The sequence below is a fragment of the Poromitra crassiceps genome (genome assembly GCF_964638095.1).
Source record: "Poromitra crassiceps genome assembly, chromosome: 2".
In the NCBI taxonomy this organism is placed as follows: domain Eukaryota; kingdom Metazoa; phylum Chordata; class Actinopteri; order Beryciformes; family Melamphaidae; genus Poromitra; species Poromitra crassiceps.
This window is the reverse complement of record NC_139624.1, coordinates 54,938,474-54,965,547: the sequence shown is the minus strand read 5'-3', so window position 1 is coordinate 54,965,547 and position 27,074 is coordinate 54,938,474. Positions and strand designations below refer to the sequence as shown.

Here is a 27,074-nt window from a genome sequence, read left to right as displayed (position 1 = left end):
CAAAGACTGTGGTGTAGTGAGCAAGCAGCAGCAGACTCCTTCCCAGCTGTCTGCCATGGTTGATGATCAGATTGACTCTTTGCTCAGTATGTCCTCCCATCATTATAATGTTAGCTGTGTGATTCCAGATGTAGACGGGTCAAATTATATGTATATTTGGCTCAATGGCACATTTTGCGTTTTGTAAATGTGTATCATGTAGATGCTCCCTAGTAGGGAGTAGTGAAACGGTGGGAAATTGTCGACAGTCCCTGGCGTGCGCAGATCCCGACTGGCGAATCACCGCAGAGCAAGTTTTGTTTCCGGAATGTTTGGTGATGTGGCTATGCTCTGAAATCCATCCGAGGAAATAGACCAAAAGGCAGAAACATTTACCTGGGGAGCACTCGCACAGGTTAGTGAAATTTCTTTCAACACCACACCATTACCCGGGCTGCACCTGCGAGTTGTCATAGAATGGGGAAAGAAAAACAACAGAACAAGTTTTAAATCAGCTGTCCTTATTTACGAGCTGCTGCTTAGCAAGAACTGAGATGCTAATGTTAACCCTGGTTAGCTTGCAACACGTACCTTGCAAACTACGGTAATACAGCCAGCTGTCAACTGATGTTTACACACGACGCATCCTGTTCAAACCAGCGTTTCCAAATCTTCAAATATGCCTACTATATTTGGAGACAACATGTCCAGTCGCTCGGAAAGTAAAAAATCCAATTCGCTTAATGTTAGCTATAATCTTTGCTGTTCTCGAGGAGTGACGCAGCCGCAGTCGAGTGTCTGCCAGGTTCGGGAGAAGTCGGCATTATCCGGTCCAACTCGGACCGGACGGATTTGTGGGTCACGGCCAAAATGTTGCGTTTGTTTTGATGGAAGTTGGACGGATTTAATAAATTGGACCCCACTTCTTCATGTTTTACTAATGCTTTATTTGCTCTAAGATCATGCATAATGCTTTTGTTTTGTAAATCTTCCCAGTGTGGGTATTTTGGATGTGTAATCAATATACTGGTCAAGGTTTCAGAACTCTTACAAATGTGTGTGTGTGTGTGTGTGTGTGTGTGTGTGTGTGTGTGTGTGTGTGTGTGTGTGTGTGGTTTATTACATTACATTATCATAAAATATATTTTACTTTACTTTACTTTTCTCACAAGAAAAACAGCCATCTGTTTTTTGTTTTTTTTACTTTTAAGGTTGTTGTAGTTTTTTTTGGTGGGGGAGATTGTGACTTACATTACATCACAAAAGTGCACGATCAGGATATATACAGTTGGGAAGATGAGAATATTGTGTGAAGCAGCAGCCCAAGCTGTTCTTGGCAAATGCATGGTGATTAAGGTGAATATTATGTTAAAGTTGTCTGTACTTTTTTCTCTACGATATTTAACAATGTTGTCAAGTGGTAAACACAGAGGTGGGTACACTATCCAACCTTCTTTCCCCACATTCATTGATACAGTCGATTGAGTAAACTCTCGGCCTCAAAGAGGTGGGTAAAATGAGTTTACTTGGATTTACCCCCCCACTACGCCCCTGGTTGTCAGCAATTTAAAGGTTTTAGAAAATAGTTTTGGCTACTCTTTGACTACTACTTAATCCATCACAAACAGAGTAGGGTTTGCTGCTCTGCAGCAAAGGAATGATTTGTGTCCAACTCCAATCTGAAGCCTCAAACCTTTCTTTCACTCGCAGTGGCAGCTTTATGTTTACCCGTCTGGCCACAGTCCTCCAGGAGCTTTCCGGAGAGGAGGCACCAGATGGAGACCCACAGGTGAAAGAGCAAGACACAAATACCCTTCCACGATAATAACAAACATTGAGCCTCAATATCTTAATGTCATGGGTATTGCGAGTGGCATTTCTAAGATTCAAATGTGTAGATCTGATATCTGGTCTAGTTGGAAAGTCAATAATGCTGCTCATTCTCCATCTGGAGCAAATATTGAATGGGAAGTGAATGGGGAGCTCTTCTCTCTTTAAATAGCTAACCTGTGTGTGTTAGGGGCCTGATACTCCAACTTAGACTATACTCTTTAAATTGTTATATAAAAAAAAAAACTCCACCCCCTCTGCCAATCTAGGGAGAGCCGTAGACTAGCACATGCTTCTTCCGATATGTAGCCGCTTATTTTCACCGGCCAATTGTGTCTTACCAAGCCAGAAGTACTGCACATAGGCTAATAATCTTAACGAATAGCACGCCCTCAAGTATGGGGTTATTAGAATGAAATTTACTTTTATTGCAGTCTGCAACTAGAGTGATATAGTAGTGTCAGTCTGAGAGAAAGAACAGCCTCAAAGAAGTGGCGACTATTGTGTCTGTAAGTAGCAGCTAGATATGTTCATCATTCATACAGTTGTTGACAGGAACTCAACTGGATGTTAGAAGTACTCATGGATAAATGAGGTGAGAGTTTAATGATGTGGAAAATACAGATAATAACATAATCATGCCTCATAACAAAGGATAAACAACTTTCGAAAAATAGGCACAGCCTGTATAGGCACAGCCTGCATTCTATGTCATATGCATGAAGATTAGTTTACCCCCTGTCATGTTTGTGTGTTTCTTTGTGCAGGATGAGCTGGTGCCTCAGCTGCCTCCCGGAGAGGACGAGGCTCCAGTGGAGTCTGAGGTGCCTGAGGAGGCCATGGAGAGGCTGGCCCACCTGGAACAACTGGTGGTCCAACTGAAGGAGCTCATCAGAGATAAAGACACTCAGCTTGTCCACAAGGACACCGAGCTGGCTAACAAAGATGTGCAGCTCAAGGTAAGTACTCTGTGTGTATTTCTTTGTGTGTGTACATGTTTGTAATCCAGATTTCCCTTCAACAGTCAGTTCACTACATTCCTTGCTAACATCTTTGATCACATCCCCCCCCCCCTTTTTTTTTGCTGTGTATCCACAGAATGAAAAGGAAGCAGGCGATGCTCGCTTCACCAAACTCAAACTGCAGGCGAAAGCTAAGATGGCTTCACTCAGCAAACAGATCAGTGATTTGAAAGGGCAAGAGGGAGCAACTGTGAGTTTCAAAGATGCAGACTTTTGCCTGTTTTTATTGTATTGAGCAAAGCTTGCACTATTATCAAAGTTTTAAAACACACAGATCCTACCCCTCCCTCCCCCTCCGTGCAAATACTTGCATTTACTACACGTTTACAACAAACTAACCATAAAAGCTACTAGGCAGTGGGCACCCCCTTTTTCCTGATTTGAGTATCTGGTACATCTACAGCAGAGCCCAGAGAGCTCCTTTACAGGAGCTGGAGCCGCAGTGGAGGAGGAGCTTCAAGAACTGAAGAACAAACTGAGTGAGGAGGAGGCCAACCTCAGGGAGCTTAATGAGCGACTCCAGACCACCCAACAGCTCCTCCAAGAGAAGGAAACCGCACATGCTGAACAGGTGACAGTTATTACATAATTAAACATACTGTGGGTCTGCTCGCTTAACAAATGATGTCCTGAAAAGTTCTGACTGAATGATTTGTCCTGCTTATGTTATCAGTTGCAAGTACTGCAGGCTGTGGTCTGTGAGAAGGATGTGCGTTTCCAGGAACAGATCCAGAAACACGAAGAAGAACTGCTGAAGATCACAGCACAGTCTCAGAACAACACTGAGCTTCAGCAGGTACAAGAGTTTATAGTTAAGGAGTTTATAGTTCACCCAACCTTGACTGTTCTAAAATCTCTCTAAACCACAGTAGCTTATTGTTGTTATGAAACGGCTGACACATCACTTAATTAAAAAAAGAATCCTAATGTTTGAGAAATCTTTTTTTTTATAAATCATTAAGAGTTCAATGTTATTTTCCTAGCCTAGCGACATAGCCCTTGAACTCTGGCTAAACAATGTGGTTTTGTGTACAACTCACAGAGAAATAAGTGCAGAAACAGCTGACAAGAGCCACACTTTAACCATCCATGCACTCATACAAACTCACACTCATATCTGGTCTGTGGTTTGCTTGTACTTCCCTAGGCCCTGCATTCATGGCAGCGGCGGTGCGAGGAGCTGGAGGAGGCCATGCGCTCCCGGTCCCAAGTGCTGGAAATGCTGCAGCAGGAAGTCAACAGTGCTGATCAGCAAAAGCAGGTACAGGACAGGTCCCCGTCTTACTGGAGGCCATTTGTGCAGCTAAATATGTTGAATTTGTGACGGTAGTACCGATTCACCGATATTTATAGGCACTTGACATTTATAATGAACGGTGCTCTACTGCCTGATGAAAGACTAGTCAAACAGACACACCCCACTTCTACACGACACTTCTAGATGGCATGTCATGATTATGCATTGTTTGGCTCAGCCACACAACTTACACCCACTTGTTCTCTCTCTCTCTCTCTCTCTCTCTCTCTCTCTCTCTCTCTCTCTCTCTCTCTTCTTCTTCTTTCCAGATCCTAACCGCTCAGTTCCGGCAGATGGAGCAGGAGCTTGCTGAGACTTCCAGCAGGGCCGATGCAGAGCTGACGGCACTGGGAGCCAGCCAGGAGGCCTTGGAAAGAGAGAGAACGGAGGTGTCCAGGCTGGAGGGCGAGCTGGCCTCCCTGAGAGAGGCAGAGCATGGAGCGCTCCATGTGAGCCAGGAGGCTTTGGAGAAAGAAAATATGGAAGTTGCCAGACTGGAGAGAGAACTGGCTTTGGTGAAAGAGGCTGAGCTTGCAGCCATTCAAGCAAGCCGTGGTGCCTTGGAGAGAGACGGGGCGGAAATAGCTCGGCTTGAAAGAGAACTGGTATCTATGAAGGAGGCAGAGTCTGCAGCCATCCATGCCGGCCAGGAAGCCTTGGAGAGGGAGAGGTTGGAAATGGATAAACTGGAGAAAGAATTGGTTTCACTTAGAGAGGAGCAGGGAGAGAACCAGAGGAGGGCTGAGACCTTGGCAGAGGTGTGGCAAAATCTATGCTCCCTGGCTTTAGGGGATGGGCATGCATCATACGAAAGCCCCATCCCCACTGACCATTCTCTGTTCCTGGGCACTCTGCAGTCCCTGGAAGCCCAACTGACAAGGCTGAAGGAAGAGCGGAGTGCGAGCGAGGAACGCTGTGCCCAGGCCACCCACTCCACGGAAACCCTTCAGGGTAAGAGCACCATAGCGAGTTCAGACATTTTATGTCGGCTATTTGCCTTTGATTTGTTATGCAATGCGACAAATTCAATCCCTAAACTGTATGTCAGGGTCTATTTCATCCTATTTTAATAATCTTTCTGATTTTCAGAGCAACTAGACAGAAGAAACTCAGAGCAAGAGGAGGCCATTGCCAAGATACAGCAGCTCGAGCAGCAAATTGGAATGGTCAGTATTGAGCAATTAAAGACCAAAGCCAATTCTGGGAATCATTAGATGTTGAAATTAATTAAGACACCAATGTTCGAAGCTTGTTTTGCCCGATTTTTTGGCCGATACAATAACCGATATTAACATTGCTGTTATGGCCGATAACCGATATTTACCGATGTAAGTAATTCATTTATTTTCAAAACATTTGGAAAAGCCCATAAAATTGTTTCCTCTCAATGTGAAAATGTTGGCCGATACCGATAACCGATATTAACATTGCAACATCGGAACGATGCTGATATATAAAAAAAGAATTACTGACATCGGCAGATCCCGATATGATTGCAGATATACAGTATCATCCATCCCTAATGGGAAGATCAGTTTCTGCTGCCATAAGCTGAGTGTAAACCGAAGAACACGAAGCTAATATAGTGCGTAGTAGTCAGTGTCTGTAAAGTCCTAGCATCAGACAGCCCTGTACTTTCCCTGCACCCATGTGTTATAGACACTAGACAGTATTCCCCATTTGACTGCAGAAGCCGCAAGATGCGCTGTCAACCATTGTGAGCATGGTAGTTCTCATCCTTAGCACCTGGGCCCAATTCAAAATGTTTATCTGTCCATCTGATCCCTCGTCCAGTCTCAGACGGGACAGAAACAGTGCTTTAGCTCAGTGCTGAAGAAGTGTCTCCTCTTTTCTTCTTCTTTTTTTGTTACTTTTTATTTATGAAAATGTTTCACATCATAAGGACAGCAAGCAAAAGGCAAACAAGAGAAAAAAAGCAAACAACTATGAAGTCATGGGGTGATCAGTAAATCAAGGCAAATTTGCCTAATTTAAAATAAAATATTGCATATGATACGTACAATAATTATGAAACATATGTCTCACTGGCTAGATAAATACACAATTTTCCCTACTGTTTTTCTCCCAGTTCTTTTTGCAGCAGGTCATCTGTTATAGAAGATGGAAGTGTTTTAATCATATTGACACAAAGAGGCCAGCAGTAGGGCAGTTTTTCTCGAGCCAGTATTTTGTAATGTACTTGCTGCCAGGTATCATCTTTACTTAGCCCATCAGGGATATGTCCAAGGTAGGGCTAACATATGTTCACCAATGTTGTACCGATACTAAAACCCAGGGTTTTTGGGATGATTGTTGCTACTTCCTTCCAGAATGTTTGAATAGAGCAGTGATCCTCACCATTTCTTCGATGAGAGCCACACTGGCAGGACAAAGTCAATAGGAGAGCCACTTTTACCGCAAAACACCAAAAGCCACCCCAACCAAGGACATCTGCCTACCATTTTTTTGTGTTTTATTGTTTTACACACACACAAACACACACACACACACACACACACATATATATAATATACCAGTTTCCCCTAGAAAATCTTTCAGGCCTGGAGGGATTTCGAAACGTACCCCCACCGCAACGGTGGGGGCCGTCACTGGTGACGCTAAAGTTTTAGCTAACCTGTTCACATCTACAGTATGTTCGCAATGGCATCCCAAGCAGGGATTCCGCTAGACATTTTCCCAGACGGCCAGTGCAGCCGGTAACGTTCCAAAATTCCGGCCATATCGAATATTTACCGGCCACTATTGTCATTAAGAGGCCGATGTCGCAGCAAGAATATTTAATTGGTCGGCACGTCGTTCTCGGTAAGGACGCTTTTGTTATTGAAACAGACAACATGCATGCATGCTCCTACTGTAGCCTATCTATCTGCATTTGCAGACACTCATGAACCCATATCTTCTGGACATTGCCTTGATGAAAAAACAACGTAGCGTTAGCTAAAAGTAATAAGTGCGATAGTGTCAGTGCAGCGCACAACTTGAATCTCCAGCAATAGGCTACGCACCTTAATCTTTCCCACTCGACACCTGGCACCTGCGTCAGCTCTCCTGCACTCGTTCTCGGCTCCCATGTGGCTTTATTTGTGGTAAGCATTTTGATTCATCTCCTCATCATACGAGAGTCGGGCAACAAGCGTGAGCCATTGATTGATTGATTGATTCACCCAACGTAGGTAAAAGGCTTTTTACCTTCGCTAAATTGACAGCCTACGTCGGGTCTCTTTCGCTTTTGATGGCGGCAGGCACGCTTCTGTTTCTTTGCTGCCATCTTGCTGGCCTCGGCTGAAGTAGGGTACTTGTTGCATGATCTCGATTAAAAAAAGGACTGGCCTAGCAAGGGATGTCTGTTTTGACATTTCGGTTTCCTCCTGTGTGTTTCCTCACAGCGGGTCCAGCGCTGGCCGGCGGGACTGATGCTGCTTGTGCGGCTTTTAAACGGCGCTCTACAGTAAAGAAAGCGTCTGCTATATTTTTCTTTTTCACAAACACTCAACATACAGGGGGGCAGAAAAAATATGATGTAATAAGTCTGTATTTAAGTCGTAGCTTATTGGCAACATCACTTAGGCTATAGGTCACACAATATTAGGTTATTTTATATAAGGAATGTATTTATTTGGCATATTTTCAGCCGGCCACTTGAGCCGGTGACCTTTCAATTTGCCGGCCCAACAAATACCGGCTAAAAGCCGGCAATTGCCGGCTAACGGAATCCCTGATCCCAAGTATCATCATACTATTATGGGATGCGATGCGAACAGTTGTATTATGGGATGTGCGTGCGTTTCCCAGGCAACGACACACGTTGACACGTTTTGGAACAGCGCTGCACGCTGGCACAATTCTCCTAAAAGCTAAATGCTTATTGTTTTGAATGATTTGGCACCTTCTATTACTGTCAACACCAGTATTGTTGTATTGTAATAATATGCCATACATTTTGGGGGGGGGGGGGGGGGATCTATTTTTTTCTTTTTTCTTTTTTTTTTGGCCAATTTGTTAGAGCCGCCAACTAAAGCTTCGAGAGCCGCCAGCGTCTCGCGAGCCACGCAATGAGGAACTAGGAGCATTATCGACATTCCCTCCAGCAGCATAGCTGAGTGCCAGTTTGTTTAGGCATCTGTTTGGGGGTGGGCTGTAGCTCAGGAGGGAGAGCAGGTCGTCCACTAATTGCTTTGGATAAAAGAGGTCGGTGGTTCGATTCCCGGCTCCTCCAGTCTGCATGTCGAAGTGTCCTTGGGCAAATTGCTCCCGTTGGTGTGCCAGCATCCTGCGTGGTAACCTGCCGCTAGAGATGCTCCGATCAGCTTTTTTTAGGCCGATCACCGATCACTGGAAGCAGTATCTGCCGATCCCGATATCGCCGATCACCGATCACGGCGTCGATTGAAGCCTTCTTTTTATCATGTAGCATTATTTTATATATATATGATCGGCTATTTTGAGAACGCCGATCAAAGCCGATAGAGCCATTATCGGCCGATCCGATCCGCCTTTCGATCGATCGGAGCACCTCTACCTGCCACAATCGGTGTGTGAATGGGTGAATGTACCTACTGACAGTAAAGCGCGTTGGATAAAAGCGCTATATAAATGCATGCCATTTACCATGAAAAAGCGAATCAGGTTTTTTCAACAGAAGTCTCTCCAAACTGGGAGTTGGTCGAGGACGACTGTACTTCCCAGGCTTTCAGCCACATGTCTTCTGTTATTTCAAACTCCAGCACTTTTCCCATCGTTTCACATAATCTGTAGTGTCCTTATTTATTGATGTGTGACACCATTGTATAACTAACTTGCTTATAAGACCTTTATTGCTTCCTGAGTTATAAGCATCAATAAATATATGAATAACAATTGGTGGCTCTCTTGGATTAGAACCTTTTACCTTTTTACAAAAATAATCACGAAGATGTAAACACTTGCAAAAGTCCTGCCCACCCAACCCTATGTCATACATAGATGATCAGAACTATTAAGCTCACACAAGTGGCTCCTCTTCTTATACAAGAATGTTTCACTGTTGCGAACGATCAATCATGAGATCACAAAGTTACCTTCCTGCATGTTCTGAAAAGCAGCTCACATTTTTGTCTCTCTCTCTTACCGTAGATGTCAGAGGAATCGTTGGTCCAACATGTGATCGAACCATCGGGACAGGATTCATCTGAAGCTGAAAAGGGTAAGAAAATTGTTTTTGTTGGTGAACTCACGCAAAACAGTTTGTACTCTACTGCCAAAACTAGATGAGATGAGACGCTAGACTGTGATGTGATGAAATCATTCTATCTAGAGTTGCTTTCTTCACACTGACACCCAGTTTGTGGACTCATTGAATGTTAGTGTGAGCAATTAAAGCCAAAGCCATCATCATTAATTGTACTGTTAAAGTGTGCACAATTTTAGCCTTTCATTCAGTGTCAATGGAAGACATTGTTGCTTTACAAACATAGTCTTGCCTATCCCATATATGGCATTGGTAAAACATGTTGATGTACACAAATCTTGATAATAGAGCAGTGAATTATGTTTTGGGATAGATTTTGCTGAGTTGCATATACATTTTCTGAAATGCAACCATATGAACTTTGAACAGTAATGTATCCTGCCAGCCAGCACACTATTGATTGATTTGTTTTGGCTGAGACATTATGTGCTGTTGAGGCCTACCTTACAATCAGACGTAACGGCACATAAAGACGTGAACAGAAGAGAACAGATGATTTTCTGTGAATTTATTTTAAGCAAAGAGAAATGCTGCCAAACCTATCTCATCTTAAAGGAGAATTTCGGTTTTTTTGAACCTGGAGCCATTTCCTGGCATTAATTATGAATTGGCCACTCACCTAGCGATGTCTGCAGCGTTTCTGGGCGTCCTAGCGTTGTTTTGAGATCAATATCGTCCAAGTCAGTGTAAAATGGAGTTGATTTGGGGCCAAGTGGTAGCCTGTATTTCCTGCATCTAAATAGCTATTTTTCTTCCCGTTTTCACCACATATCGCCATAATCAGATCCGTCAACATCCAGCCGAGTGTTATTTCACCCCAGGCTGTTTCCTGGACTGCACACGGATCAAATTACCTCAAACGTGATCTAGGTCACCAAGTCTCGTGAAGTCCCGCGATACTTTCCTGTCGACTGGCCAAATACAGGCAGGACGCTTTGCGGTCGTGGTTTTAGCGTAACCTATGTGGGGTTTGGCGTAACCTATGTGGGATTCGAAATAACGAAGGTTATGCCAAACCCCACATAGGTTACGCCAAACCCCACATAGGTTACGCTAAAACCACGACCGCAAAGCGTCCTGCCTGTATTTGGCCAGTCGACAGGAAAGTATCGCGGGACTTCACGAGACTTGGTGACCTAGATCACGTTTGAGGTAATTTGATCCGTGTGCAGTCCAGGAAACAGCCTGGGGTGAAATAACACTCGGCTGGATGTTGACGGATCTGATTATGGCGATATGTGGTGAAAACGGGAAGAAAAATAGCTATTTAGATGCAGGAAATACAGGCTACCACTTGGCCCCAAATCAACTCCATTTTACACTGACTTGGACGATATTGATCTCAAAACAACGCTAGGACGCCCAGAAACGCTGCAGACATCGCTAGGTGAGTGGCCAATTCATAATTAATGCCAGGAAATGGCTCCAGGTTCAAAAAAACCGAAATTCTCCTTTAACCTGAATGACTAGTTCATTCATCACAATTATGTTTTCTTTGTCAAAACTAGTAATTATTTGCTGATCATATAAAATAAGCATTTGATTTGTTTTCTCATTATTTACATCTTTGCTAACTTCCCCAGCACGCATCCTGACTTTGGAGCAGCAGCTGTTAGAGAAAGATAATGAGCTGGTTGCCTTGCGAGAGTGCCTCGCGCTGGCTAAGGTGCACAGCCCCAGGATGGTTGCATCAAGTGAAAGCTATGAGCAGACTCCAGACCAGGAGCAGGATACTATCACACCCCCCAATGACAGTCCTACAACCCTTCCTGACCTCATGGAGGATACACCAGATGAGGAGACCACCTTGGTTGCTGAGGACACCTCTGTACTGTCCGTGTCTGCTGATAATGACAGTAGCCCAGAGCTCATTGGACCCCAGTCTGATTCCCCAGGAGGATCCAAAGGGGCCTCATCAGATGAGATGGTTGCCAGTAGTGATTCAGAGGTGGCCCACAGCAGCTGGACCCTCCTTGAAGCCGTAAATCAAGACGGAGGCCAGGAATGGCCCTCCGTTCTGCAAGACTTTGGTCAGCTACAGCTGCAGTCATGGGAGGAGACCAGCATGCAACAGGAAACATCCACAGTCCAAGTCGAGTCCTCCTCTGTCATTATCAGAGAGACAGTACAGGTTCAACTCACTCAACAGGATGCTCCCCCCACTGACTCCGACTTGACTTCTGGCCAGGTCTTTGCCCAGGTCCTAGCTGAGGAACTCCAGAAGAGATATAGTGAGCTCATGGCTGAACTCCAGAGGCTCAGAGAATCATGTACAGAATCACAGGAGAAAATCCAGAGCCTGGAAGAAGAAAGACAGTTGCTGGCAGTTGGCAAAGAAGAAGCAGAGTCCCAAGTCCATGACTTAGCAGAGGAGCTCACATCAGCCAGAGAGGAGTTGGACATGCTCTCCCAGAAAGGGAGCTCTGTCATGGAGAAACAAAGTGTTGAAATGCACCTTTTAGAGGAACAGATAGACATCTTGCACACTGAAAGCAAAACTAAGGAGCAGAAGATCCAGGCACTGCAGACAGACTTAGAAAAGGTCCAGCAAACTCTCTCTGAGCAGGAGGGCCAGGCCAGGATTCTGAGTGTTCAGCTGGAGGACAGAGAGTTCCTCTCATCTGAGCTCGAAAGGAGGCTCCAGGATATGGAGAATAGCTTGTTGGAGTACTCACAGATGACAGACCTTAACAATGCTTCAATGTCAGAGAAGGACTCCGAGATCAGTGAGCTACAGCTCCGTCTCACCCAAAAAGAGCAAGAGATGATGGAGATGACTGACATTATGTCTGCCAAACTTCTCGAGGTAGGAGAAGAGAAGCTCCTGATAAGCAGCGAGGTCAAGAATCTAAAGGAGCAGATACTTGAACTTGAGAAAGTCAGAGAAGAGAAACAGAAAGTGACTGATGAAGGCTCAACAGTTGATTTAGATGAAGCTGCTAGTTTGCGAAAGCAAAAAGAGGCGCTGGAAACCCAACTGGCAACCATGAAGAAGAAGTTTCAGGTGGCACTTGTGCAACGCAAAGAACTTATGAAGAAAGTCACTAATTTTGAGGAAGAAGCAAAAAAAATGAAAGAGCAAGACAGCAAAGCAACAGTGGAGATTCCTCCAAATATGCCAGAGATAGAAAAACATGGAGGACAGGAGATTCAGGAAATGGAGGCCATCCTCAAGGAAGTCAAGCAAGCATTGAGATCCAAAGAAGAGGCAGTTGAGGCTCTTGGGCAGAAAATTTGCCAACAGGATCAAGTTCTTGCTGAGACCCTTGCTCTGAATAGAAAGCTAAGCGAGGAAGCGGAACAATATCAGCAGACTGAGATTTCTACTGAAACAACTGAGTTACGCTCTCAGGTGACATGTCTTGAGGCAGAGTGTGAAACACTTCAGAAGAAACTTCTGGAGGCTCAAGATGCTCGTAAAGACACCATTCGCAAAGCCAAAGAGAAAGACAGACACCACCGTGAACAACTGAAGCAGCAGAAGGAAGAATACAATCAGCTTTTGGAAAGTTTTGAGGTACAGAGTGGTGAGCAGGAAGTTCTTCTTGCTAAACTGAGAGACTTAGAGGAATTGCAGGCACATAAAAAGCCAAACACAGAGGAGGAATACTTGCTTTCTCACCAGACCAAGCCTCTGGTCAAAACACTCAAGAAGCCAGCAGCAGGTGATTGGGTCCAAGAGGACTGGGTGGATTTTGCTACACCTGATTCAGCACAACTACAATGCAATAGCCTCATTCAGCATCCAGAGGAGCAGTCTGAAGTCCCCTCTGCAGAAATGGAGGTGTCTCTGGAAACTCTTAGAGAAGAAGTGCAGGCTGTGCAGATGGCTCACACAGAGCTAGAGAAGCAGCTGCTGGAAACCCAGGCCAGACTTTCACTAAAGGAGACTGAACTGCTGGAATTGGGCAAAGAGCTAGAAGCCCTGAGAGAAAAGGAAAGGCATATTGATAGGCTTTCAGAGGAAATGGATGCTCTTAGAGAAAAGTATCTCCAAGCTGAGTCTTACGCTGAAACCCTGAAAGCAGAGGTGGAGGCTGCAGCCAAAGCAGCATCTGCAGATTCTGAATCCTCTATTGTAAATCTGCAGGCTGAAGTGGACGAGTTCAAGCAGTTCCTCAACAATAAGAATGAGGAGATCACAGAGCTAAGTCAGCAGCTTTGTGAGCAGAGCTCACTTCTACACTCCATGCAGGACACAGTGTCTGAGAAGGACCAGCTGATATCTTCCTTACAGGAAGAGTTGAATGCTGAGCAAGAGAAGACCCAGAGGTTAGAGGCTGAGCTTCCACAGAAGCAAGAAGAAGAAAAGGACAGTGAGGCCAAGGTACAGCAGCTTCAACGGAAGCTGCAGGCTGCTTTGATCTCTCGCAAAGAGGCCCTCAAAGAAAACAAAACCCAGAAAGAGGCACTAGCTTCCACAAAGAAGGTCATAGCCGAGTTGCAGCAGAACATGGAATCTAAGGAGGGTGAGCTGGAGAAGCTAAGAGCAGAAAGACTTAGACTGATTGAGGAGGTTGACCGGACGTTGCTGGAGAACCAAAGCCTAGGGTCATCTTGTGAAAGCCTCAAGTTGGTCATGGAAGGCATACTGAATGAGAAAGACTCTTGTAAGAGAGAAGCTGGGTTTGCCAAAGAAGAGGCTGCCAGAGCATGCAGAGAATGGGAGGAAAGGGTTCAAGGCATGAAGGACGAGTATGAGACTCTGCTGAAGTCCTATGAAAACGTGAGTGATGAAGCAGAGCGCGTGAGACGTGTCCTTGAAGCTGCCAGGCAGGAGAGACAGGAAATAGCAGCAAGAGTAAGGACTCATGAGGCTGCTAGGCAGGAAGCTGAAAGGCAGGCAGTGGAAGCACAGAAAGAAGTGGATTTAGTTAAAGACAAGATGAGAAAGTTTGCCAAAACAAAGCAGCAAAAAATAATGGAGTTAGAGGAGGAGAATGAGAGACTTAGAGAGATTGAGGAAAAGAAGGTAATAAAACGGGAGGACAAGGCACTTAAAGCTGAGCTTGAAAGACTTCAAGAAGAACTTGGGAATTTGAAAGCTGATTTCGATGCTACAACAGCAGAAAAAGACTCTTTAGGGCAGCAGAATGAAGAGTTAAGGGTACAACTTGCCCAAAAGGAAGAGAAACAGAACAGTCAAACTCCAGCTACATCCCTTAGCTCTGCAGCCGTTGTAGAACAGTTTGTCGTTGCCCAGCAATCAGGCATTGTCATGGCTGAAACTGCCCAAAGAGATCTTGTTGAAAGTCAAGATAAAGAGGAAGAACAGACCATAACCACAGAGGAAGCTCCAGCTGACGAAGTAGCTGCAACATCTGCAGCAGAAACACACTCGCAGCCTATTGAAGAGAGAGTAATACAAATGGAAATGACAGAAAGTGCTCAGATTTTACTAGAGAATGAAATAAAGGAGATGGAGGCAGCTCTTAGCTCAGAGAGGGAGTTGAGGAAGGAATGGGAGGCTGAACTGGCTTCTCTTGAGCACAAAATCCAGGAGAAGGAAAGCCATATGGCGTCTCTACAGCAGTGCCTCCAAGAGAGCAATGACAGAGAAAAGAGCCTAATAGAAGAGGGTTCTAGAAGGGAAACCCAGTTCAAAGAACTCCGCAGAAGCCTTGAAATGGAGAAAGATGACTTGGAGGAACGTCTGATGAACCAGTTGGCCCAACTCAACGGCAGCATTGCCGGCTACCAGCAAGAGGCAGCAGACACCCGGGAGCACCTGGCGGAACTGCAGCGAGAAGTGGAGCGGTTGGAGAGGGAGCTAGCCGAGGTTGAGGCCCAGGCTCAGAGTGAGAGGGACCGAGCAGCCAGACTGGAAGAGGACAAGAGGCAAGCCCAGAGAGAGAGAGCTGAGGCTGAGGCAGAGTCTGGCAAGCAAAGAGAGCTGGAGCAACAGCTGAGGTCTGCCCAGAGGGTCCGAGAAGGCAGCCAGAGCAGAGCACGTCAGCTGGAAGAGCTACTAAGGGAAAAGCAGCTGGAGGTCCGTCAGTTGCAGAAGGACTGCATTCAGTACCAGGAGAAGATCAGTGAGCTAGGCAGGGAGGGTAAGGCACTGCAGCTGGGCTGCAATGAGCTCCGCACTGAAGTGGAACAATCTCGATCCGAGACTTCCAAAGCCCTCGAGGAGATAAAAAGGACTGAAAATCAGCTAGTTAGCTGTAAGTCCCAGTTGGATGAGGCAGAGAAGCAAGCAAGCCAGGTCTTAGCTGAGAAGTCAACCTCCGAACAGGCAGCAATACAGAGGGAGGCTTCAATGAAAGCTGAGGCAGAGCAAACTTTGGACTCTGTGAGGTTCAGGCTGGGAGCTGAACTGAAGCAGATGGAGCTGCAGCTGGAAGATGCTTATAGAGAAAGGGAGAAGGAAGAGGAGGCCACACTGGAGGCCAGGGACATGTCAGAGGGAGCTGAGAGACGGGCCCAGGAGATGCAGGCCCGTCTTGATGAGTCTCTTGCCAGGTTAGCTGCCTTCTCGCGCTGCATGTCCTCACTCCAAGATGACCGGGACAGAGTTTTGGACGAGGCCCGACAGTGGGAGACTCGCTTTAATAGTACTCTCCAGGGGAAGGAGTCTGAAGTGCGCGAGGCTGAGACACGGGCTAAGGAACTGACTGAACAGCTTCAGAAAGAAACTGCTCTGAAGGAGGAACTTCAGCTTTCAGTGAATAGGTAAGAAATTAAGAATTCTCTCCATGTTTTTATGTATCAGTTGTTTGTTTCCCTGTTTCATTAGATTGTTTATCTGTAACTATCGAGACTAGCACAAAGATTTTGTAAGTGTCATGAGGAAATGAGACATGAAGACGGACATTGACTGACATATTTCTTTCAGACTAGTGAAAGCAGACAAAGACTGGCAGCTGAGATTGGAAGAGGAGGAAAAGAAAGTCAGAGAGAGCCAGGCTGTCCTGGAGGAGGAGAGGGGCAAGCTTCAGCAAACCACAGCTCAGTTGCAGTTAACCCAAAATGAAGCCCAGGCCCTGGAAAATGAGGTGGAGGGTCTCCGTCACAGGACCCGGGCCCTGGAGGAGGCTGTTGGGAAGCTACAGGGTGAAGTCGACCAGGCTAGGGCTGAGCTGAGGGAGCGGGAGGCTGAAGAGAGGAGGCTGTGTCTAAACGTGGAGCAGCTAGAGACAGACCTGCACTCCTCCAAGGCCTTGACAGAGAGCCTGCAGACTGAGTTGAGTGAGAAGGAGAGGAGAGAGGTGGAACTGCTGGGGGAGAAGGAGCAAGCTGTCACTCAGGTATTAACATTAAATTCTCTAGTGTGGACTATGCTACTGTATTTTGTCCTAGTGTTGCTGATTTTGATGGAGAAGTCAGCTTGGAGAAATTAGAGAATTGTTATTTACATATTCCTTACAATGTCAGAATCAGAATGATCTTTATTTTCATTATACTCGGGTACAGTTGTCATAATATTCAGGTACAACAAAATTTCACCTGGCTTCTCTCACTGTAGTTAAAAGTAAAAGTAAAACACCTAAATGCAGCAGTAGTAAACACACACACACACACACACACACAAACACAAACTTGTACAAGTGCAACTTAAAAATAAAAGATAAAATGAAATAAAAGGCACTACTTAAGTTGAGGTTAAATTTACATATTCATACATTTACCAGGGCCGATGATACATATATGAATAAATAAAAGTTACATTCTTGTGCTGTCTCTGAGGGTGGAGGTGTGTATGAAATGTATGTGTAAGGTAATGTATGTTTCCTCCTCTCAGGCTGCTGAGGAGGCTAGAAAGGAGGCTGACAGCAGGGCACAAGAAGCAGAGAGGGAGCTAGAACAGAGGAGAGATGAATTGCGGGATCTGGAAGATAAACTGCGGAAGGCAGAGGAAGAGAGCAACAACAGAAAAGCCAGACTGGACTCCTTTATGAAGGCCATGGGCTCCTTGCAGGATGACAGAGACCGAGTCCTGAACATGTACAAGCAGCTAGAGGAGAAACACCTACAGGTAATTTACAGAAACCATAAGCCTATAATATATAGTTATGATTAGGGATGGGAATTTCATGCCTTTTCCTTAACCGTTAGTTGAACACCTTAACGGTCAATTAATCGGTTAATCATTAACGCTGCATCCCGCCCCCTACTGTAGTTCAGTAGCTTATGAAATCCTTCAGTCCACCACGTTTATCTGCACCATGTCCTTTTCCACAATAAAGCAAATCCTCTGAGTTACCTATTGTCTCTGCTGCACATCAGCAGCTTCTTCTAAACAGTCAGATGTGAGCGTCCTGGTGAGTTTCACTTTCACCTCTCACTACAACCTTGTGTCGGGTACAACATTGATGATGCAGGCTACTACTGGAGCTGTTTTGAGAATGGCATCGCAATATAGCCTACATTAGTTTGACGACTCACTCGCTCCACTGGAAATGGTAACGTATCAAATCCACCGCGCCAGTTCAGCTCACCCCAAGTGCTCTCCGTGTGTGTGTGTGTCCGGTCGCTCCCATGCTGGACTTAAAGGAGAATTTCGGTTTTTTACACCACGGTCCTCATTTCCAGCTTAAAATATGATGTTTTACTCACCGAAATATGTTTGGCTTCATTCGGATGCCCACGGAAGATTTTGAGCTCGTAGTATCATCCTCAAACAGGCTATAACGAGAGCATACGGGGCAAGGTGCTTACGCTCTGTAAATGTCACTTTTTCGGTCACATCGCGGTTCGTTATGGTTGTAAATATAATTATGAGAACATGAAATCGATATCTAACTAAACCATCCTCTGCTGGGAGTCCCGACAGCCCACTCCGTTTGCTGTCCGGGTGTCCATCACATAACATCTCCCGCTGCTGCTGTTGTCGATATGTGGCATGATACCACACGAGCGGTAATGGAATTGAAACGTCCATAATCTTGACATCAGATATCTATAATAATGCCAAGCTAAAAGCTAAGCTAACAACAACACAACAGAGAGCGAGTCAACTCTGATCTGCCCCGGATGGGCTTACAGTGCTTATGTACTTCTTCTGTGGTTTCTCTTCTTCTACTGTAACCAAACAGAAGCGCTTCTCACTGCATCTTCCCATGCACATCCGGGGCACCCGGACAGCAAACATAGCGGGCTGTCGGCACTCGGGAGCAGAGGACGGTTAGTTAGATATCTATTTAATGTTCTCATAATTATATTTACAACCATAACGAACCGCGATGTGACCGAAAAAGTGACATTTACAGAGCGTAAGCACCTTGCCCGTATGCTCCCAATATAGCCTGTTTGAGGATACTACTCCGAGCTCAAAATCTTCCGTGGGCATCCGAATGAAGCCAAACGTATTTGGGTGAGTAAAACATCATATTTTAAGCTGGAAATGAGGACCGTGGTGTAAAAAAACGAAATTCTCCTTTAACACGTTTTGACCACTTCTCACCATTTCTGTTTCCATGGCCCATCATCAGTTAAACATGTACTGTAAGTCCAGATCATACGGTGACCGCTAGTTTGGGTGAAGTAACATTACGTCCTCTGCTGGTATAGAAGTTAATATAGCCTACAGTATGTGAGTTCCACTGCGGAAATGACGCACAGAACGCATTGTCTGTTAATCAGTTAATAAAAATGTTAATCTGTGGGTCTTAACGGCAATTAATCGACGGTTAATCATTAACATCCCTAGTTATAATAAACATGTATTGTATTTGTTTCAGTGCTCAATATGTACAGCATGATCTAGTCAGTGTATGTTCCCCAGTGGTGTAACTCCTTTTGTACCGTTGTGTCCCAGGTAATGATGGAGAAGGATGGCCTGATCCAGGAGGCCGCAGATGAGAACAACAGCCTGAAGGAGGAGCTGCGCTCTCTGCTAGTCCAAAGAGACGACTTATATGCCGAGAAGGCCAAACTGTCCGCCCAGCTCCATGGCTACCGGGATGAACTCAACCAAGTCCTCAGCATGAAGGACTCCCAGCACAAACAGCTTCTGGCTGCCCAGCGACAGCGCATTGCCTCTCTGGAAAGGGAACGTGAGGATTTAGAAGCTCAGCTAAAGAACCTTGGCAGAGACAGAGAGACAGAGGTGGAGGCTGTGGCAGGCAGGGTGGAGAGGGAGACTCTTAGTGGGGCTGGTGACAGTGGGGGAGTGTTACAGGTACGAGACGCCCCTGGTGCAGAGGTAGAGAAGTTGAGGGAGCAGCTGCAGGCGGCAAGGGAGCAGGTGGAGGCCCTGGAGGAGAGCCTACACAAGGAAAGGCAAGAGCAGGCCGCCAAGGGCCAAGAACTAGCTGAGCTGCGTTGGGAGGGAGGTGTGATGCGAACTGAGTCGGAGAGTGCTCAGGAGAGGGTGGCAGAGCTGGCCCGAGACTTGATGGTTATTGAGCAGAAGCTACTGGAGGAAAAAGAAGTAACAACCCGGCTGAAAGCAGAGAACCAGTCATTTGCGAAGTCCATGGCCTCCCTCCAGGACAGCAGGGACCAAGCAGTAATCAAAGCCCAGGAATTGAGCCTTCGGGTGGAAGAGATGAGCAAGACAGGCGGCCACCCAGCACACAGCACCCCCGGAGGCTCCACTGGAGAAGTGTGGGGCCTGAAGAATGCACTACAAGCCCTGCAGAATGACAGGGAGAGACTGGTATGCAACTTAAATAAAAATAAATGTAAATTAATCTTTTAGATAGTCATAAACACAACACTCGGATTACAACACTCGGATTACAACTCTATTGCAAGTAGTGGATCCTGACGCAGTTGCTTATATTATTTTGTAGATTTATACACCTACGAACAACATACTTTTTTCTTCCCTTCTCTTGGCTTGCAGCTAGAACAGGTGGAGAAACAGACCTCTGAGCTACAGAAGCAGAAGTCAGATCTGGCTCGGCTTGGAGCAGGAGAATTGATTAAAGTCAGCCAGGACCTGTTTGAGGAGAAGAGGAAGACGGAGGAGACACTGGGTGCCGTTAAGCAGCTAGAGAATATGGTGGAAATGGGCAAGCAGGAAGTAGAAACACTCCGGTGAGGCACAGTGCCAGCATGATGTCAGTTGTAATATATAATAGCGAAATGGTATCCGAAGCATTTGGTTTATTTTGTGCGTTCTCTTTCGAGGCTGGAACGTATTGACTGGATGGCTCAAGCTGAGCAGCTGAAGCAGCAGACCCTCGCCACACTCTCAGACCGGGACCAACATCTGCGCCAGCTCACCGCCCTGCTGGAGGAAGCCCGCACTCCTAAACCCAAACTCGAGCAGGAACACTATCAGAGAGAGGTAAGGGTCTAGAAATAGAACTCCAAATCTAGAGGTAAAAACATGTTATGGAAATAATCAATGCAATATTTGCATAATGAAATTCTGAAAATCACTTTTATCGCTTGCGATATTCGTATCATCGGGCTGTCAATTCCATACTTTATAATGCACTGGTCGTGGTACAGGTCGCCTCCCTGTAGGAGTGTTGTTTTAATTAGGTAATGTATTGGTGTCCTATGTATGTATTATTGCACGTTCATGCTTTTTTCTATTTTATTTCCTAATGTGTTTATTGCATGTAAGGGGGATTGTATGCGAGTTTCTCCTTGTCCTGCTTTGTTCTGTGTGAGCTCACTAAAGCAAATTCTTATCAACAACGTTGAAAGGTAACTACTCCTTGCCACTGCCAGCCATGCTATTTGCTAAGTTGGAGAAACCTGGGACCTTAGGAGATTTGAATTTAAGCTTTGTCATGAAAAACTCCAGTTGTTTCTGTCCACACGCCAATTTGTTTCAATCACTCTTTTTTGGCTCCATGGGCAGACAGAAACTACCATGCTTGGGGTGAGAAGGGGCTGGTTTCCATCAAAGACCTATACATAGATGGTCATTTTGCATCCCTTGATCTACTGAACAGAAAGTTTGGGTTGCCCGGCGCGAACTGGCTCAGATTAAATTATGTTCGTTCCAAGATTCACTCCTTTGAAGTGCTCCCAAATGAACATGCGTTTTTCGATGTGTTGCTGGGCCCTCCTCACTCCAAGCATCTTATCTCTAGATTTGTGTGTCTGTTTGACAACTGCAACACAGCCTCTACTGAGAAGATCAGAGAAGCGTGGCAGGGGGAGCTTGTTATTGATTTATCTGACATTATATGGGAAAGGAGTCTGTCTGTGGTGCAACTCTGCTCAATCAATAGCAGACACCAGCTGATCCAATTTAAAGTTGCTCACCGTCTTCACTACTCCAAGCATAAATTGCACAAGATCTATCCTTCTGTCTCACCACTGTGTGACAGGTGTCAGGGAGGGCACACTATCTCATGCCTTCTGGTTCTGCCCTTTACTAACAGGGTTCTGGGCCAAAATATTTGATTGATACTCTAAGGCCTACAAAATAACCCTGCAACTGGAGGCGGAACTCGCAATATTCAGATGCTCGGAGTCCTCTCTGAACTTCCCTACAGCTTTGCAGCAATCTCTGACATTTGGGACAACTGTCGCCAAAAAACTTATTTTGAAGGAATGGAAGTCTTCCTCTTGACCTTCTTTCCACGTGTGGCTGATGGACATGATCTCTGTTGTACAGATGGAGAGACTCAGGTCCCTGAGAACCAACTCACTTAGAAGGTTCTCAACTATCTGGGACCCGTTCTTGGCCTACTTTGACGAGGTCAAGAATGACAAGTGACAGAGGTTAGAGGTGGCGGATGGCTCGCCCGTCTGGTTTTACATGGACCCCTTGCGTGGGATCCCACGCGCCATAATTTTTCAAGCACAAGCACCTTATGTGACTGGTAACACTATGTTGTAATGTTGTATGTTTTTTGTTTATTTTGTTTTTCTTTTCTTTGCTGTGTCTGAGTTTGTTTTTCTTGTTTGTGTATTAAAAATTAAAAAAAAATTAAAAGGCAAGAAAGTCTTGAAGCCTTGATATTGGACTTGAATGGTATTAAAATATTCCTTAAATGTTAGTGTTAATGTGGAGGAATTTTTTGACTGATATAATTTACCCCCAGGGCACAGAGGAGATGGACAGCGCACCCGGAGCGCCACAGGAGCGCAGTAGCCCGCTAGAGAGCCACACCTACATAGCTGAAGTCAAGGAGCTGCAGCGGAGGTACAGTATCAGTAAAATCTCTTCAGAGACAGGGAATCAGCAGTGGCACAAGGCATTTAGAAGCTAACTGGTTTTCAACATTTCTACATCAGGTTGGATGAAGAGATGGAACAGCGAATGGCAATTGAGGAGCAGCTAATAGCTGCACAGATTCAACTCAAACGACTCAAACGGTATGACAGTGATGTAGGTGGTATGACATAATGTGATGTAGGTGGAGGACCGTCTTTGGGGTATGACTAGGGATGTCACAATATATCATCCCACAATATATCGTGATATCAAACGACTCAAACGGTATGACATATGTGATGTAGGTGGAGGACCGTCTCAAACGGTATGACGTGATGTAGGTGGAGGACTCAAACGGTATGACATATGTGATGTAGGTGGAGGACCGTCTTTGGGGTATGATAATGTCAAAGAACGCTTTCACATGCCTACGGCCCAGGTGGGCTCGTCAAAAGGGCCTTTCTGCGTGGAGTTTGCATGTTCTCCCCATGCTCCTCTGGGGTTTCCTCCAGATAGGAACCCCCGGCTAAAAACATGCAAAAAAATTATGCTTTCACATCTCTTCTGAGTTGACCTGTATTGTAATTATTCTTTTCCTTTATAACTCAAATATACGCGTTCAATCAAATTCATCTGTGACATCTGTGTGCCTCTTTTGTTACCAGTCACTATGAAAGCCAGACTGAATGGTACGAAGCGCAACACTCAGAAACTGCCGTCCTGATCGAGCCGTCAGACGGAGCCGTCACTCGAGTAAGGGCAAGCTAATGTTTTCTACTACCTCCACTTCATCTTAATAACAATATGAGTTTTTCTACTGATTTGTGAGTTGATTGTTTACTGTATTGTACTCCCTTCTCTCCTATCCCAGAGTCGGCGAGGCGGCCCGGGCCTGATGCGGATGCTACGCGTCGCCATGTGCTCCCGCCAGCGCACCCCGTTGCTGTTGTCCCTGTATCTGCTCACTGTGCACGCCCTGCTGCTGCTGTGCCTGGGGGGATACCTCTGAGACCACCGCCCGTCTAGAAAGAGACAGACACGGGACAGAGGGAGGGAAAGAACATGGAAACGTGACACAGACTAAACCCAAGCCATCGCCATATTTTGTTATTTTACACGTAATAAATTAAAGGTAGGGATGAAGAACCTTCTACACACAAACAATGCAATTTTGATACACACTACAGGAAATGTGTCTTAAACTTATAGCCAAAGTATATCGATTTATATTGGGCATTCATCATTGATGTTGTATGACGTTGAGAGTGTATGACTGAATTTCTTTCCAAACCAAGCTGGTCACAAAGCAGAGGAGACACTTGTAGCAAGTGGCTTCAAATGAAGCAATAAGCCCCAAGGGGCGTTCTTAGGCCCAACATGAAGCGGAGTGCCTAAAACCCCCTTACTTGTTACTTGTTATTTGCTTCTTGCTTTTATAAAATAGTTACTACATATTGCCTATCTGGAAAGGTTTCATAAAATACACACGGCAACTAAAAAGGCAATATTGATAACAAATAATCATTCTTCCGCGAAGCAATGTAGTCCTTCAACAGTCAGCGACATTTATCAGAATGGTTGCCAAGCAATACACAGACGCAGCAGCGCAGTAATACGATGTGATGCTGTCACACGTGTGTCTTTATAGAGTATTTTACAGCCAATCATAATCAAGGACCGGAACTATCCATGTAATAATGCTTATTTAGTTGAGATGCACTGAAGGCACAAATCTTTATTTGATTTGATACTTTTTAAGAATGCATAGATGAGATATCATTTTGATCCATAATGAAGTGTTTTTCACGTGCCTTTAGACATGGATATAAAAGGGTCACTTTACGTTGGGATGGCTTGAGGTTGAGGATGTGTGGATGTTCTCCTGTCTCTTCCTCTCTTACCCGAGTGTCCTGCACAAAAATGGAGCACAGTGCAATTTTTGTTCGAATACATTCCGATCATAGGTTTTTCTTTTCTTATACTTTCCTCTTATACAAGTCATGTTTAAAAAGAAGGGTTGACTGTTTGGACTTCGGACTGTATAGGACTCTCTGTTCCATAGAAATGTACAGTTTCTATTATGTATGTGGGCTGGATGTGGGTTTTTCTCTCTATGTATCCAATAAGGCTCCCTCCATGTTTTTGTTGCACAGATTTAGATTTGATGGTTTGCTCTATATGTTTTATGCCATTTGGGTGCAAGGTTACCACTTTGTGGATCCATTCCAGGTGGGAAAGACTGCTGTTTTTTCTGATTACGTCCATCACACATAGATTGCTCTGACGAAGCATAATTTATTGCCCATATCTCACAATGGTTAAGTATAATATTTTTATCTGTCTATTGACACCATCCTCTCTACATTATTTCTCTTTAATACTTAAAGGAACACTCTGCCCATTTTCAACCAGCTTTGTATCATTAGAACATCAGTAGTATATCAGAAAACTGTAAATGGTTTTGAAGTCTGTCATTTAATTTGACAGTTATTGAGTGTTAAAGTGTGGACCAGTGACATCACTGGTCCACACTAACTCAAATTAATAATTCATTAACTCAAATCAACTCTCAATAACTGTCTAACTAGATGAATGGTGAATAGTTTGACAGTTATTGAGAGTTGATTTGAGTTAATGAGTTATTAATTTGAGTTAGTGTGGACCAGTGATGTCACTGGTCCACACTTTAACACTCAATAACTGTCAAATTAAATGACAGACTTCAAAACATTTTACATTTTTCTGATATACTACTGATGTTCTAATGATACAAAGCTGGTTGAAAATGGGCAGAGTGTTGCTTTAACTGTTGGTAAAATGACTACTCTATCCTCGTCTTCATTTAACAATTTTGTTCTTCTACACATCTTACATAATAGTTTGTGTTGACTGAAATACACTTCTACTGTAAATAACCTTTTAAAGGGCTGTATAGAAAAATGAAATTAAAGTGTGGTTTAGATACATGACCAATAAATGCGGCTTACTGGGGACATTTGTGATTTAATATCTGGTCTTGTAAACATTAGTTATTTCTTACTTGTGTGTCTGTTGGTAGAAAATACATTGTGGGATAGTTTTGACTAGTTTTTGAACTTTTGTTTCAACAAACATCAATTAACTTTCAGTTCAATTTAGGCCATGCAGACTCTCAACTTTCTTGTTATAAGAAATAATTGAGAACAAATGATTTTTGAGTCACTAATCAAAGATTTGCACTTGCAGCTCATGCTTATTAATAGAAATCAAGTTGACCCAACCATATTCATAATACAGAGAGCTCTGACTCACCACATCCACCTATTCTACAATAATTTAAGAGTCAGGACCAACACGTTGCTGTTATGAACCTGGTGTCTTTCAGATGCCTGCTTGTGACATTTCAAAATGCACACAAAGTCTAAACACAGCAGAGTGCCGCTCTGTGCGATGAAGAATGACAGCCACTACTTTATATTAAAGTTGTGAATAAAAGGATATTTTCACATGTGCAAGTGAAGACTGGATATCATAGATGCCTGAAGCCCCGATCTGGACTTTTCCATATACAGTGGGGAGAACAAATATTTGATAGACTGCCGATTTTGCAGGTTTTCCCACTTACAAAGCATGTAGAGGTCTGTAATTTTTATCATAGGTACACTTCAACTATGAGAGACGGAATCTAAAACAAAAATCCAGAAAATCACATTGTATGATTTAATTCATTTGCATTTTATTGCATGAAATAAGCATTTGATCACCTACCAACCAGTAAGAATTCCGGCTATCCGGCTCTCACAGACCTGTTAGTTTTTCTTTAAGAAGACCTATTCTCCACTGATTACCTGTATTAACTGCACCTGTTTGAACTCGTTACCTGTATAAAAGACACCTCTCCACATACTCAATCAATCAGACTCCAACATCTCCACAATGGGCAAGAGCAAAGAGCTGTCTAAGGACATCAGGGACAAAATTGTAGACCTGCACAAGCCTGGGATGGGCTACAGGACAATAGGCAAGCAGCTTGGTGAGAAGGCAACAACTGTTGGCGCAATTATTAGAAAATGGAAGAAGTTCAAGATGACGGTCAATCTCCCTCGGTCTGGGCCTCCATGCAAGATCTCACCTTGTGGGGCATCAATGATCATGAGAAAGGTGAGGGATCAGCCCAGAACTACACGGCAGGACCTGGTCAATGACCTGAAGAGAGCTGGGACCACAGTCTAAAAGAAAACCATTAGTAACACACTACGCCGTAATGGATTACAACCTGCAGCGCACGCAAGGTCCCCCTGCTCAAGCCAGCGCATGTCCAGGCCCATCTGAGGTTTGCCAATGACCATCTGGATGATCCAGAGGAGGAATGGGAGAAGGTCATGTGGTCTGATGAGACCAAAATAGAGCTTTTTGGCATAAACTCCACTCGCCGTGTTTGGAGGAAGAAGAAGGATGAGTACAACCCCAAGAACACCATCCGAAACCGTGAAGCATGGAGGTGGAAACATCATTATTTCGGGATGCTTTTCTGCAAAGGGGACAGGACGAATGCACCGTATTGAGGGGAGGATAGATGGGGCCATGTATTGTGAGATCTTGGCCAACAACCTTCCCTCAATAAGAGCATTGAAGATGGGTCGTGGC

At 44.8% G+C, this 27,074-nt stretch overlaps 1 protein-coding gene across 1 annotated transcript; it reads left to right on the top strand.

Moving 5' to 3' along the window:
* The first annotated feature begins 322 nt into the window (after window positions 1–322).
* Window positions 323–25,433, top strand: golgb1 (golgin B1). The gene is made up of 20 exons (XM_083657285.1): window positions 323–394; window positions 1,690–1,768; window positions 2,577–2,768; window positions 2,908–3,021; window positions 3,235–3,402; window positions 3,505–3,627; window positions 3,979–4,092; window positions 4,398–5,079; window positions 5,218–5,294; window positions 9,262–9,331; window positions 10,960–16,051; window positions 16,215–16,626; window positions 17,121–17,354; window positions 19,137–19,979; window positions 20,169–20,362; window positions 20,456–20,615; window positions 22,336–22,436; window positions 22,529–22,609; window positions 23,114–23,201; window positions 23,320–25,433. Exons 2-20 carry the CDS (start codon window positions 1,700–1,702, stop codon window positions 23,455–23,457), a joined length of 8,952 nt encoding a protein of 2,983 aa, XP_083513411.1. The 5' UTR covers window positions 323–394; window positions 1,690–1,699; the 3' UTR covers window positions 23,458–25,433.
* Window positions 25,434–27,074: the final 1,641 nt, after the last annotated feature.

Bases quoted from the DNA above. Each gene is read 5' to 3' on its own strand.
- golgb1 (XM_083657285.1), top strand. From the start codon at position 1,700: ATGTTTACCCGTCTGGCCACAGTCCTCCAGGAGCTTTCCGGAGAGGAG. The intron at 16,627-17,120 runs GTATTAACATTA...TCCTCCTCTCAG, and splicing joins AGGAGCAAGCTGTCACTCAG to GCTGCTGAGGAGGCTAGAAA. The intron at 22,437-22,528 runs GTACAGTATCAG...TTTCTACATCAG, and splicing joins GTCAAGGAGCTGCAGCGGAG to GTTGGATGAAGAGATGGAAC.